At 40.1% G+C, this 15,817-nt stretch overlaps 1 protein-coding gene across 1 annotated transcript in view; it reads left to right on the top strand.

The window, feature by feature from the left end:
- Positions 1 to 15,817, top strand: part of LOC101175079 (cadherin-4) — a 334,935-nt gene that overhangs the window by 233,516 nt on the left and 85,602 nt on the right. The window contains exon 4 of the mRNA XM_023957138.1: positions 3,203 to 3,429. Within this exon, the coding sequence (XP_023812906.1) occupies positions 3,203 to 3,429 (227 nt within the window). The remainder of the gene's footprint in view (positions 1 to 3,202; positions 3,430 to 15,817) is intronic.

The raw sequence follows: 15,817 nt of genomic DNA, 5'->3' as shown, positions 1-15,817 counted from the left end.
TTAGCCAGGTTAGCGTATACAGATTACTCCCAAACTTGTTTGCAGCATGTTAAAAACAGACTAATGTCACTAAAGCAATCGTGATATCTACCCTAACTTCCAACTTTGTTCGTAACACATAAAAAACCCCAGAAATATACCACTAAGACAAACGTTACTACGCTAAAGTCCAACTTTGTTAGTAACACATAAAAAAAACAGATGCCGCAGAAACAAAAGTTACTATGACTACGCTAACGTCCATCGTTGTTATTAACACAGGATTATAAGGCGCACTGTCCCTTTTAAAAAAAAAATGAAGGCTTTTAAGTGTGCCTTATAGTGTGAAAAAATACAGTATATGGGATATGTTCAATGTCATGTCACTTATCTGATGGTGAGTCCTAGGAGTGTACACCTTATAGGGGTGAAGTAGAGTTTTTAAAAAATTACTTTGAAGGAAACTGCTGCAAAAAATACTTTTGTTGTTTAAACTGATTATTCATTTGTTTTTCTTGTTTAAAAATAGGATTTAGACTAATACAATCACACATGAACTCCCATTTTAGTTTTGCTAATAACCTTTAAGTTGTCACGTTTTCCAGCACTGAGCCTCTGCCTGCAGGACAGTTCTGACTGCAGTTGATTTCAGAGTAACCCTTGTGCTAACTTAGGCACTGTAACGTTGGGAGTTGGGTCATCTAGACCCACTGCGCTGAACCTTTTTTCTTCAATGATTTGTGATCCTCACTGGTGTCCATGGATTACATGAAATCTTTCCACCTTTATCCACCTTTGTCATGGTAGGGAGAACAGGTCAATGTAAGGGTGGGGTCATCTAAGATAGCACAAGGGTTAACTGTGTGCGCAAGTAGCTCAAATACAGCAGATGCAACAACACAGTAGCAAAAGTTTTGGCAGATCATTTTCAGTGTGCAAATTCCTTTTTGAACTCATATTTGACCTTAAAAATGTTTGATTCACTCGCTTTGTTATAAACAACAAAGCCTGACTGGAGTTTATTTATTTCGCTTTTTTATTGTGAATAAATTCAGGCAAATTTGCAGAATAACATATGTGCAGACTGCTGTTTGCGAGTGCTTGCTTTTTGTCATCTTTCAGATGCAATCTTAGCAGACCTGAAAAAGTTACGGGAAGAAATACCGTGGGATTAAACAAAAAGGGAAAGTAAATAATGCAAACAGAAGCTGGCAGGTCGGAGGGGTTCGATTCAAGTAGATTTGCTCAGGATTATAAACAAAGGGGAAACGTGGTGAAAACGTAAGGCAGTTTTCTTAAAATATTCCATTTCAAATGTCCTGCACACTTTAGTTTAGACAAGGACACTTCTGCAGCTCTTCTGGTGCACTTGATGGCGTCTGCGGATAACTGTCCCCTTCACCTGATATCTGAGTAGCCATCTGGACATCTTGCATTGCAGGAGAGCCTTCTGACATGATCTCTGGCTTATTCTGGGCCAAATTTAGTGGAGCAAAATGGATTTCCTCGCAGACGCATTCTGAAATAGGAATCTTGTTCCAGTTGTTGCGAAGACGGGGGATGAAAGTATGGGACTAGAGCATAGTCAATTGCAGCCATTTTAGCTTAGCGTTTCCTGGGGTGTGTTGTCTAGACAGTATAATCCACAACAGAAAAATCAACAGGTGCCATGAGGGTGGAGGGCAGTACATGCCAGTATCTGTTATTCTCATCTATTGCTTATTTTCTCAGAAAGTGTAGGTTTAAAATTGCATGTTCCCTGAATCTGCTGACTGCCTGTTGATGTAACCCAAACATTTTTGATTCTGTAAGTTTACCCTATATAACCATTTGTATCAACATTTGAAACATTTCAGAGACCCCTATCTCCAAACTTTCCTTGAAAGTTTTGGATCAGCTTTCTTCCCTGTAGTTCATCATCCTTCCACTAGGGGCAGGCTTTGGTCCTGTTCATTTCAATATGGCTGCCTCCGTGAAATCTAAAAACCATTTTTGGCGGGAAAAGTTTAGCTAATTTCCTAAACTTTATGGTAAGAATAACTCATCTGTTGTTATTAATCATTTTAAAAGACTAATTGCTGTATTGAAAGACTGCAAATTTTTTGATAGTGAATTCTTTATAATACCATGTTAAAAATGTGTGGATCAAATTTAAGACACCCGTGTCAATATTTTTGGAAATTTAACTACCATTGTTGTGAGCAAAAACGTATATAAAGCACATTTTTTTGGATTTCATCTAAAAACATTTCCATTCCAAAAAAACTGTGATTGTTCTGTCAATTCTTTGATATAGAATAGTGTGCTTTACTTTGATTTCAACTTTTAACCTATCCTTTACTGATCAATTTACCTTGAAGGAGAGATAAATGAAAAATGACAATGAGCTTTAAGATGCTAATTGGACCCGTTAGAGCTAAATCTAGCTCCAAGGACATGTTTTAAATCTGTCCCTTGTTAGATCTGTTAAAGCTGGTTATGAGGTGTTGAGGAGAGTTGTGTCGGTGTTGTTCCTGCTTCACCTGTGGGCTCCCAGTGTGCCTTGCATTAGTGTAAACACAATACTAAGAATAAAAGGAAGCAACGCATGCGGCGGTTATTATGAAAGCGGTCGACCTCGAGGCTGAGAGCTGCACTCGGCTGCTGGAGATAACAGGGGAAACAAATACAGAGGTTTGGCCTTCACAATAAAAGCTAAAAGCAAAGGGTTTGTAACTTTAAAAAAAAGGGGGGGAAGGGGAAAAGCTTCAGCGGCAGTGGGATAGCACTGAAAAACAGCAAAAGCTTTAACAAGAGATATGCAAGTTTAATAATGTCCCTGCACATTACTCCTTGAAAAATGCTTTTCTGTGTTATTCCTTTATCTTTTATACTACACTTTATTCTTTACACAGTTTCCATATCAACCTCATCAGGGACCAATTTTTCATCTCCTCTTCAGTTATAACTCAAGATCATTTGGAAATTTGATGCATAAAAACTCCAGAGAGTAGTCCTCCAAGGGGATATTTGTAATGTTGTGAACTTGTTACAAACATACATTTTCTCCGTCTTTAAGTTGGCGCTTTTCGCATTCACTAAAATGAAATGTGCCTCGCCTGTGAGCGCTTGAGTGCCGTTTATTGTCACGGCGGCTTGCCGTGATATGTGCTATTTTCATTTCTCGCCTGTTACAGCTGGGATGAAAAGTACATTAAAGTCTTGTCAATGACTTTGTCCACAGTGAAGTTTGACGACTGCGTGGGGAACCAAGCTGTGGTTTTCCAGAGCAGCGACCCCGTCTTCGGCGTGCGGACAGATGGGTCCGTCTATGCCCGGGAGGAAGGAGCCAGACTGGATGAGCCGGTCCGGTTCAAACTGACAGCAAGCGGCCCACACACACACGCCTGGGAGGCGGTGGTTCAACTCTCGCTGACCAGCTCGCCATCCGCCCAGCAAAATGAAGATGAGGTGAGATACACATGAGGAATACCATGCTTTAAATTTCAATTATCATCGCCAAGGTTTTTTTCTCTCTCCTATCACTTTTTCTCCAGTGGTCTGGTGATATGGAGAGCCCAGAATCAGGTCAAAACTCCTTGGGGTTTAGAGAAACGAGAGAGCAGGGAGATTGGTGCAGAGAGAAGCAAACTCTTCAAAGTGATAGAATCACAGCCACATGGGGGATGGCGCGTTTCCCCTCAGCCAAAAGCTGTTATTGGAAAACATTCTGCGCCTATAGACACTCCAGGGGTTCATGGTGCTTACATTTTATTTAAAAGCAGTCAGAGGTCAAGTGAAGAGTAAGCAGCTTGAGCTAAGCTCTTTGTAAAACTGCAGAGGCCTTATTGGACAGTCAGCATCGTACGTGGAACAATTAAGAATTATGAATTAGCTTCTGTTTCGTTTTTGAGTCAACATTTGACAAAAGTCCAACAGCAAGACAACAGAAACAGAAAATTTGAAGTTTGCTACAAATAGGTCAAAGGAAGCACGGTCCAAAAGATGCTAATTTAGGTCAGAACAACAAAAAAACTTGGATTATGTCCGAATTCCTTCACTATATAGTGCAAAATCCTTCTTAAATTTACCACAACAGTGTTTGATACTTTCAACTTAAACATACTAGTATGCAGTAAAGATTCCATCCATAAGATATATGTACATACAGTGCAAGAGTTACATCCTAATGATCCACAGGGTGAGTCACATTTTCACACTTTTTCTCTCTTGTAAAAACTCCTAAATAAGTCTAGTATCATAGAATGAAACCAAAGATCTCATGGCAAACATAGATTCATGGAGATTTGGTGAGCTGGACGCGTTCTTTTCAGGAAACCTGGCATAGAAGAGATTGCCTAACAAAGATCTATGGCCCATGAGGAGCACAATTTGCTGGTTTAGAAAAAATATGTATATGCAAAAAGCAGGCGTTATAGTGAGGGACCACTGTTTTCCATTTCAGTTGAACAACACCTGATAACGTATGTTGATGCGCACAAGTTTATTTAAAGAAACTGTTTTAAATGTGTGCAAATGAGTCATTTTCAGCCATTAAAGAGTTAAGGTGTTTCTTTCTACTTTTTTTTTTTTTTCCTTCACATTTTGCCAACACACAATTTCAATCCTTGAGTTTGGGGTGACCTTATAATGAAAGTTCTTAAAACCCTGAGAATGCCTTTTGTTCTCTTAATTTCCTCAAAAGGACTTCCTGTTTGAGTTATTTTTTTTTATTCTTTTTGGGTGTTTTCTTCTAAATCCAACAACCAGAAAACAGAAACAGTCTAAACGTCCAACAACTGAACCTGCTGTCTCAGACGTTTCAAAGCTAACACCGTGTGCTCATCTTCATCGCATTACGGATCAAATGAATCACTCCGTTACATAATTTCCCTTTGACTTAACTAATAAGTGGATCCCTCGGAGCCGTGAATAGTCAAGCTCGTGCAGAGTTGGACATGGCCAGTAGTTGGAAATGTGCTATCGAGTTGTTCCAGCTCGTGCGCAGCAGGAGGAAACGGGTCGCTGAAACCAAATATGATGTTTCATTATGGAAATAGCTCTTTGTGGCGTGCTCTGTTTAATAAGAACTTCCAGATGTCTAGGTAGCCAGGGGCTGGCTGATATCAAAGCATGCAGGGTTTTTTAGGGAGGCATTGGCATGGAGGGGAAGAACCGGGACCACCGCCAGCTGGCTAAGGCTGATGGCACCAGGGCTGGAGGGGGCGCGTCCATTTCACACTCACTGACTCCTGTTCACATTGCATTAGTGCGCAGAAGCATGTGGGTTTGGCATGGGTACCATAATGTCATCTTATTGTTGGGATCAAATGTGAATTCTTTTGATTTTGCAGGGTATGTGAGGGACCAGAATGAGGCACGTTAACGTTGGGAGTGGGGCATCTGGACCCCACAAGATAGCATAAGGGTTAAAGGAAGAAAAGCCCTACGAGGCTCCAGAATTCTTCAAGCTTTTGGTAAAAAGTTGTATCTAACAATATTGTTTGGATCTTTTTCACAGTAATTCACATATTTTGGTCACTTTTTTGAAATCACCTTTTCTTGCTCTTCCCTTTTTTTATTTTTTTTTAACTTGTTCTGTCCAACAATTGAGCAAACAGATGAGCGCTGAAGACCTTTTGTGTTGGACAAGTTTTACTATTACTAAAGAAGGTTATGAAGTGATATGAGGTGTATGAACCCTTTTTGTTTTTTTTATTAATTTTTTACTTATGTGTTACATTATTACATTTTTTGTTTTAAGGAAATGTACATATTCTTTTTATTAAAGGAGAGGGAGAGGGGGAGAGTTTGTGTATGTTGGGGGGGGTAGAAGAAAAAGAAATAAAGAGTGAGGGGGAAAAATTATATAGCAAATACTACATCAAAATGTAAAAATTCTGACACTATAAGCAGAAGACATCTGTCCATCAATACACTTTTCTTGCTCTTCCTATTGCTGTGAGAACAAATCAAAAACCGTCATTTGAAACTTTATGCTACGTTCGCACCAGGCTCAGAAACGCCTCTTTAAGCTGCCACTCCCCCCCCCAAAATATGTCAATGGAGACGCATGTGTATGCGTGTCTGAAGCTGAAGCTGTGTTCTAGCCGGGTATGTGTTGCACAGCCGGTAGAGTTCACACCTGACAAGCAGGGAGCGGCAGGGAGGAGCATCTTCTTCTTTTGTTTTTCTGCCGTTTACAAACACATGCCTAGCATCTACAATTGGAAGAGGCTTGGTGTGAAATGTCAAAGCGGTGCAAAACAGCAAATCTTGCTTTAGGTGTTTTCTTTCACACCTCTATTGTGATATGTAAAAGACTTTGTGTCCTGGAATTCCAGCCGGGCACAACTATTCATTTCTCCTCCACAATCAATTTTCAAACAGTTAGCACTTCCAAGTTTTAAAGATGTCACTACATTACTAACAAATCAAAGTCACTGATTGGTCAAAGTTCAGTGTTTTTGCGATTTAGCAGTCGAAAGTTCCACTGGTTGAAAGTCTGATTGGGATTTGTACGTACAGCCCACCATCAGATTGGAGAACTTGCATAGCGATGCATAAAAAGAGTTCAGAACACAGAAGCCCAAAACAAGGGTTTACGTTCAGGATCATTCACACCGGCCGCGTCGACCCGCGTTCTGGTGGCCATTTCCAATAGAAGTCCACTCACATAAACCCTCATTTAGGGCTTCCGTGCTCAAATCTCAGCATTCATGCATCACTAGGCACATTTTTAAGTTCATTTTCAGGCTCTACGTACAAAACTTGAGGCCATTGAACGCGTGTTAAAAGTTAAACCAGTTGAGTATTGACCAATCAGCGACTTGGCTTCAGTAGGGGTGTGTGGTTAGTGACATTTTCAAAGCACAGATGTGTCAAATGTTTGAAAATAGATCATGAAGGAGAAATTATTAATTGGGGCTTGGGACATGACACCAGATCAAATGCCCAGTGTGTACTGAGCATTTTTTTTTCATTTTTCATTTATTTATTTTATCTTTTTTTTTTTTACATATGTAATTTATATAATGATGTTTTTTCAGTACTTCCTCTAGGGCACAGGTGTCAAACTCCAGGCCCCAAGGGCTGGTGTCCTGAATGTTTTTAACCGATCTGCCACTGAAGCTCCTTCTTGGCTAAAAACACCTGATCCAAATCAACAGCAGATGAGGCAGGATTTCAGCCCTCAAGGCCTGAAGTTTGACGCCCCTAGGGGATCCCTTGTTCTGGGGCACTATCCTTTCCACCTGTAGGGGGTGCTGTTGCTGGAGTGCTCATTGTCATTAGGCTGGCTGGGGTCGCGCTTCGCGGTCTACTAGCCGTAGAGTGGGCCCTGAGCTGCATTGTTGGGCGGGCACTGTGGCGATAACCCTTATGGTCGGGTCGGGCCTTGGAATAAATGGATCCCCGTTATAGTTTTTTCACAGCAGGTTGTTTCTGTAACCCTTGTGCTATCCTAGGCACTTTAACTTTGGGAGTTGGGTCATCTAGACCCACTAGACAGTGCACTGAACCATTTTTCTTCAATTGTGAACCTCACTGGTGTCCATGGATTACATGAAATCTTTCCACCTTTGTCATGGTAGGGAGAACACGTCAATGTAGGGTTGGGGTCATCTAAGATAGCACAAGGGTTAAACATACTGGTATGGGGTTAAGCTGCAGTTCTTACGTTTCTGTTCAGGGTTATATTGGGAGAACTGGGTGGGTAAAGGAGGAATTTGATGAGGGAGGGGTGCCAACTGTTTGTGATTGTCCTGTTGTATTTCATTTTTTTTCTTTTATGGCTATTTTATTTGCTTTTATGTTAAGTACCTTGGGTTTTCAACCTGAATGAAAGGCACTAAACAAATAAATCAAGTTTGAGGTTACAGTCAGATCAAAGTTACTATATGACTAGTAAAAAAAAAAAAAAACCTTTTGCAGCAACGTTTTTACCCACCCTCTTTTTTCCACTCCAATTTTTTTCACTGTACATTTCTCCACAGTACCTGTTAGCATGTGTAGATAAAAAGATTTGGTGCATGACTTATTTAAGCAACGGGAGGGTGGTGAAGAGGGTGGAGGGGTCACATCTGCTTCTGACATCCCTTCCACTCTCCCTTAATCCATCCTTAACTCTGCCTTTCTTCATCGACAGGACGTGGGGCAACCATGCCTTACAGTCATCCCCACTAACCCCCCCCCCTCCCATTTCTATGACAATGGATTCATCCAGACCTGATTGGACTCTATTTCGTCACACGGTTTGGTTTGACTGGAGTTGATGGGGGTAAATATAGTGATCATTAGCATGTTTCTGCGAAGCAGTCACGCTAGACATGTTTGTCGATGCGTTTGTTTGCGAGGCCTGCCTGTCTTTTCGGCTCACAGGAAAAGAGACGGTTGCACAGACGCCTGGTCCGGTTTGATCCAGAGATCATAGCTCCCCTAGTGATTAGAAAAACAAATGCTTCTGCAGCTACTGAATCACACGGGGAATGATTAAACATGCCATAATTTAGTCAAACTTAGATTTGACAGAGATCCATTTTGCTGAATATTTATCGGAGTCATCAACATTTCTAAGTACAAATTTTTACAGATTTTCAAAACTTTATTCATATGGAACAGGTGTGTGTTTTTGCAGCAACTAATAATGAAGTCAGTAAGTTTTTTCTGCAATAAATTTTGAACAGAATTTGTTTTACATTTTTCAACACCTCTCTGGTGTGACAGAGACATTTGGTTCTAAAAGTCCACTCTTGAATTGTTCAAACGGTGAACGATGAAGAAATCCTGAGATTGCTAATGCCAGCAGCAGAGGAGAAGCTCTACACTGATGGTGAACCAATTCATTGTAGCTACAGGCTGAGCAGTTTTCTGCTTCTCCTCCTCTTCATCCTGCACCGAGAGGAGACGGTTGAGGTGGTTTGGGCATCAGGAAGGGATGTTTGAAAGATTTCCATTGTAGAACTTGTTTTACTTATGGACCTCCTTTCAGAAGGACTGGAAAATGAAACCAAAAAGAGTAATTCATAATTAAATAAGGGAAAAACAGCCACAGGTTTATAAATGTTGAAAACATTTATAAACATTTAAACAAAAGCCATAAATCTATTGTTAAAAATGAGAAATCAAACCTTTTGCTTTATTTTCAACTAAAATGTGACTACCATCTACACTTGCACCTCATAATAGTCATCCTTACTTAAAATGTTTGTATAACACACCAAAGTTATACCAATCTATCATTTTTCACAACCTTATGATAAAATTGAATTTATTGTAAGTTTGAGTTTTGAATGATTTCAAACTGTATTTAATGGGATTGATGTTGTATATTAAACCTTCAAATATAGAAATTAAAACTTGAGATTATTAAAAAAAAGGCTGTTGATAAAATAAAGACTCACTCCAAAGTGTGTTTAGCATGTTCTTGTATTTTTCTCATCATGGAGGGCGTATATAAAGAAAATTGGGCTACATTTCTTTATTGTTGTCAAATTGTTGTGAATCAGATGGAAAAATGCTGTTTAACCCTTGTGCCAAGGGAGTCAAGATGACCATCGACGTGTTCTCCCTACCATGACAAAGGTGGATAAAGGTGGAAAGATTTCATGTAATCCATGGACACCAGTGAAGATCACAAATCATTAAGAAAAAAGGTTCAGAGCACTGTCTAGTGGGTCTAGATGACCCAACTCCCAATGTTAAAGTGCCTAAGATAGCACAAGGGATAAAATAGATTTTTGTTGTGACAAAGAACATACGCTGCTCTCTACTCCGAGCTCCCGGCAACGAAAAGGGGAAGGGGGGATTGGGGTTAGTCCGTTCCAACTCAAAGGCAAATTTCTGATGGACTGCTGCTCTACAGAAACTATGTCCTAGAAAACAACTAGTGTTTTTTATTTATTTATTTATTTTATTTTTATTTTGGCTACAAGCGGCAAATCATAAAAGACCTCTCATCCTTATTTTAAGAAACTTTCTTTACAACAAAAAATTTCAGACAATAGATTTATCTGCATTTATGTGCAGATGACGCTGTTCTGTACATGCCTGTGAATGCAGATTTCTGAAAGCAGATTTTATTTTGAAAACTGTCCAGCAGCTAAACATTATCACTGCATAAGTAAACCATAAAAGTGTCGGTTTTCTGTGGGACTCTGATGCACCATGGAGGGGTACAGTGACAGCCACAAATCTGCTTCCTTTTGATTCTTAGTCTTAGTGATTATTGGGAACAGAAGTTTTAAAATAAAGTTTTGTGCAAACACAGATTATAAATGTTTGCACTAATTGTCTAAACTTTAGTTGCCTCAGCCAGATTGTGTATAGTTTATGCATCTTTAACCCTTGTGGTATCATAGATGACCCCACCCTTACATTGACGTGTTCTCCCTACCATGACAAAGGTGGATAAAGGTGGAAAGATTTCATGTAATCCATGGACACCAGTGAAGATCGCAAATAATTGAAGAAAAAAGGTTCAGTGCACTGTCTAGTGGCTCTAGGTGACCCAACTCCCAACGTTAAAGTGCCTAGGATAGCTCAAGGGTTACTCTGCAATCAATTTAGAAAAAAACTACAATAAATCACACTTTTCTCCAGCTTGATATTTATATATCTACATGCCCATGCCAGAAAATATTTTCTGCAAATTCCTGGACACTTAAAACTCATTTCATTCAAAAAGTACACACTCACCACATACACTCACCACATGGTATGTCGTTATGTCCCTTAAATTGACCGCACAAGCCTCAACTCCTGCGCACCCCTTAAGATGCTGGTGCTTCTGCCCAAGACACCCAATGAGGCCAACCAAAAAACGGATGGCGGGTGCAAAAACCAGGGTGCATGGCTCAACCGCATGACCATCTGTTACGAGGGGGGAGTTGAGGAAAGCACCCAGGCGCAGAGAGGAGGAGGAGGCAGAAGGTTCCAGGAACATAGATCTTTAATAAATCAAAACTAGAAACACTAAAACCAAAATCCACTGCTGAGCAGGCTAGAAAAACTCAAAACACGAAACCACTGAAACACTAGAAACACTGGAAACAGGGAACAGGGGGGTATTCCAGAAAGCTGAGGTTATTTATTTCCTTAGCCTCAAACTTACCGTGGTAACTAGCATAATCTGCTTTCTGGAATACCCTCCAGCATAATATTAAAATGTGGATCAGCACAGGAGGAAGGGAAAGACAGGACTTAGATACACGCAGATCAGACGAGACACAGGTGGAAACAATGAGGGCTGAAGCGGACCAAAAGTAAAACTCGAAAACACGACATAACACAGGAACCTTTCAAAATAAAACAGCAAATGAACTCAAAACCAGACAGAACAAAAGGAGAACCCAAACACAAAAGCAAAGAAACTAAAACCATAACACCATCTTTTCCACTTGGCACCACACATGGCTGTCTGCCATCTCCTTTGTACCCGATCATGTTTCAAGAAGGAATAGATCTGATCACAAGATTTAAAAGAAAAAAAGAAAGAGGCAACCCTGGAGTTTGACCTTCAGAAGATGTTTACTGAAAACTCCTAGCATTACAGCACGACTTTAAACCTAAAAAACAAAAAAGCTTTATTCTATTATCTTAACCCTTGTGTTATCCTAGGCACTTTAACGTTGGGAGTTGGGTCATCTAGACCCCACTAGACAGTGCGCTGAACCTTTTTTCTTCAATGATTTGTGATCTTCACTGGTGTCCATGGATTACATGAAATCTTTCCACCTTTATCCACCTTTGTCATGGTAGGGAGAACACGTAAATGTAAGGGTGGGGTCATCTCAGATAGCACAAGGGTTAAAAAAAAAAAATATTTGAAGGTTTTTAAAGAGAAGATTCTTCGGAAAATGTCATAAAGGTTCAGATCTATTTTTTTACGTAACAAAACTACTTTCATTAAAACATCACATCTCAAAATAACCAGGAAATATTATCCTCTTTTGAAAATCCTAATATTATGTACGTACTTGTTAAAAAAAAATGTGTTACCTCTGCTACTTTTGTTAACTGTTATCTTTTTTTAAGAGCCTTTATTTTTTCTTTTCTTTGAACTCAGTTTATTCAGTATTGATTCAGTAACAACTTGAGCGCTTTGGTTGAGTCTCGCTACTCCACCCGTATTGTTTCTTGACAGAGATGTATGCTTTCAGACAAAAAATCTTTGATAAACCCTTTGTACTGTAGTTTGCAAGCTCAGTCTCCCCGAACAGCATTCATTCAAAGCTGTTCTGTCTTAAGTAGAGGGGGGAGAAAAAAAAGTGCTTTTGAGCTTCGAATTTTTTATTTAAGAACTCAGATTTGTTCGATTTGTCTATGTAGAGCAGAAAACCTCGCTTTAATTTCAGCATAAATCCAATAAACTGCATCACTTTATCTGTTTAACCACCTACCTTTTTACTCTTTCCCTGAACGTAACCAGAATTCCAAGCACAGGAAGTCTAATACAAAGCACTTGTGGGTGATAAAAGTGAACATGACATCCCAACCAAAGCCCCGCCACACTGTCACCTTCCCACACAAACACATATTCTCCATAAGCCACATTGCCTGACGCATTTATTTATTTATTTATTTTAAAACTCAAAAGCATTTTTTTTTTTTTCTCCTGGGCATCCGTCTAATGAACGCAGTCTTGAAAGCATAGTTTCCTCTGGCAGATACAAGCCAAACCCCTTTGGGGGACCCTGACCAGGCAAGAACAAACAGAAAAGACAAAGAGAAAACACTTTATAGACTGCATCGTACAGGACCTCCATCTTTCAATATGTGCCAGGAGCCATTTTCATCTTCCAACACTGCAGCCGGCTCCTGTGCTGGATTTCATTTCTTATTCTCAAATGTCAACTGCTGGTGTGGAACTGTAAGGCGGCGTAATGCACAGAGGTAATATAAAATGGAAACTGGAATGGGTTTTAACAACACTTTCCTCTCTGTATGCAAATACTTGGTGATTAAATCTATTTGGTTTGCGTGGAATTCAAACCCTCCCAATCTCAGACTTGCCGTATTAATTCAGAGAGTCCCTCCTTCTCTGCTAGCTCCATTTCCTATTTTGATGAAATAGTTTTCTCTATCATTTCTGTTATTTGATTTCACATTTTTCCTTTTGTGCACCAATATTTGAGGTGACTCTTGGTACTGTAGCCACACAAAGAAAAGATACCATAATTTTAGTGTTTCCTCTATTACATATCCTGCAATATTGGTAATTCTTCAGGATAAACATAAATGTCTTAAGGTCTCTCCGCCTAGTAGACCACTGGGAGGCAGTACAACAACAGATGGTTGTCAAAGACTCACTTCCATGAAAATTGTGGCTTTGTGGTTTTTCTGATGATAGAAAATCAAGCTGAAAATTCATTTTTTTGAGTATTTCTTTATCCAAATGGTTGTGAATTAGGAGCAGATGCAAAACTGCTGTTGGAAAAAATCTTAAAGTTGTGACGCAGAAGCTAATACGGCAGGCCACAAGCTTCCTGCTCCACTCCGTTCTGATACAGTAGACGACTAGATCAATGAATGTCTTCAGTGTCCTCATTTGAGCTGACATCTGGCTTAAAACTGAACATCTGGATAGCTAGGCTGCACAGTGGTGCAGTGGTTAGCACTCTTGCCACACAGCAAATCCCGGCTGGGGGACCTGCAACAGAACACCAATGGGCGAGCATTCTGTGTGGAGTTTGCATGTTCTTGTTGCATGCGTGGGTTCTCTTTGGGGACTCCGGCTTCCTCCCACCGTCCAAAAACATGCTTCAAAGGTTAATTGGTTACTTTAAATTGTCTAAAGTATGAATGTGAGTGTGCATGGGTGTGATTGTGATGTCCACATATAACCTAAATCAGTGCTTTGAAAGAAGACGTTGAAATAAGAAAAACTTTCTTTTACCAAAATAATTGCAGCTGATGTCAAAATGTAATTGCTGCAAAACTGATACCAGTGAATACTGTCTGACTTATTGCTCTCAAATTTGTGCTCAGAGGAGTTTACTGTCCAATTAAGCTTTTCTTTGCACGACAGTTACTTTACTGTTATATTTTTGCACTGTGTGCATCACCGAAGACGTTCTAGAGATTCACCAAAAAGAGACAAGTAAGCTCCAGTGGCTGTTCAGCAGCGGGTCATCCTGTTACAGAAAAAGACAAAGTAATGACCTGGGAATGTTGTGAGCTTGGCTGACAGCATTGGGGTCTTGTGGGTTAGCTTAGTGCATTAGCTCTACCTGCTGGCACTCCGTCATCCTAAAGCAGGCCTAGCGCTTCTAGACTCTTCTGTAGCCGGGACAAGTTGTCAAGACCTTTAGTGTGCGAGGAAGTGAAACAATAACCCTGCAGGAAAAGAGCAGAAAGGGAGCTTGGGAGCGAAGGGATAGCTTAGGGGAGTGTGGCTGAAACAGAGAAGCATGCTTTTATTTACGAATCACTAGCATGCACGCTGGACTTAAAGATACATTTGCTGTAGGAAATATCCCCAAACATTATTTCTTTGGTCCAACATTTAACAAACTTTATAAGTTTAAAAGAAAAACTTTATGACTCTTTATGACTTGTGAAAAAAATACGTTATATATATATATACGTTATATATATATATATATACACACATAAAAAAGAAGTTCCTGGCACATAGCATAAATGTTCTACGTATATCACTATGCTGGCTTCTTTAACCCTTGTGCTATCTTAGGCATTTTAACATTGGGGGTTGGGTCATGTAGACCCACTAGACAGTGCTCTGAATCTTTTTCTTCAATGATTTGTGAACCTCACTGGTGTCCATGGATTACATGAAATCTTTGCACCTTTATCCACCTTTGTGATGGTAGGGAGAACACGTCAATGTGAGGATGGAGTCATCTAAGATAGCACAAGGGTTAAAACAAACTTTAGCTTTATAATCTGGACAAAGACAAGCGGTAAGAGGTGAACTTTCTCTCTGAACTAATGCTTTATAACCCATCAGCATATGTATTGTTTCCTTTGCCGCTGCAGTTGAAGTCAGTGCCGGCTCAGCCGATGGCTAAGCAACGCAAATAGTCCTTTTTTGTGAGAAAAGCGATTTTGACCCGGAAAAATGACAACAAGTACTACAAAGTAGTAAAAACTGATTAAAGTATTTATTTCTTTTGTAAGTGACCATGGTATAAGCAGGATAATGGCCTTCGTAGTCTTCATTATCAGAAATTAACGCACTTCGCGGAAGTAACCGTTCTCCGTCTTTGGCGTTTGACAATTCAGGCTTCCACGGCATTGATTCCTTACGTAATCAATGGATTCATTCATTAATTTTGAGTTAAATTGTACCCAAAGTCAAGGGGGTGACAGGTATTTTTCATAACTCTGTGAGCCCATGGTATTTCTCAGGATGTCGGTAAGCTTTAGTCACGTGCACTCATGCGGGAGGTTGACCCATACCAGTGCTGCAGGTTTTTGGGTTGTTCGGGCCCATAGGGGATCATGGACAGGAGCGACTGTGGTTCCCTTAAGCTCATACAGCCACCTCAAGGGACCCCACGAGTGCCTTTAAGTGTATTGTGCAGTATTTGTAAGGATGATAAAAGTTCCTCGCTTTTATGACATACGGGTGATGTTGCTGTTCTTACGACACACCAGCATCTCATATACTTCCCCCTTACGTGTAGTATGTGTAGACTACGACCTGTCACTCACAGCATGTCGGTAGAAATAGATATACACTGACTCTGGCACTCCAAGTTGTCTACAACCTAGATATTTTCCGTGGGCCATCTTGGTGCCCCATTGTTCACCCTTTGGTATATTCCATCAGGGGTTACCACATTAAATCAACTTTCACTTATTCACTTAAGTGGGACTTATATGCCGGATACCCTTT

This window comes from Oryzias latipes, chromosome 7 (assembly GCF_002234675.1).
Source record: "Oryzias latipes chromosome 7, ASM223467v1".
NCBI lineage: Eukaryota > Metazoa > Chordata > Actinopteri > Beloniformes > Adrianichthyidae > Oryzias > Oryzias latipes.
Note: the sequence above shows the minus strand (reverse complement) of the source record. Positions and strands in the feature narration are given on the sequence as shown.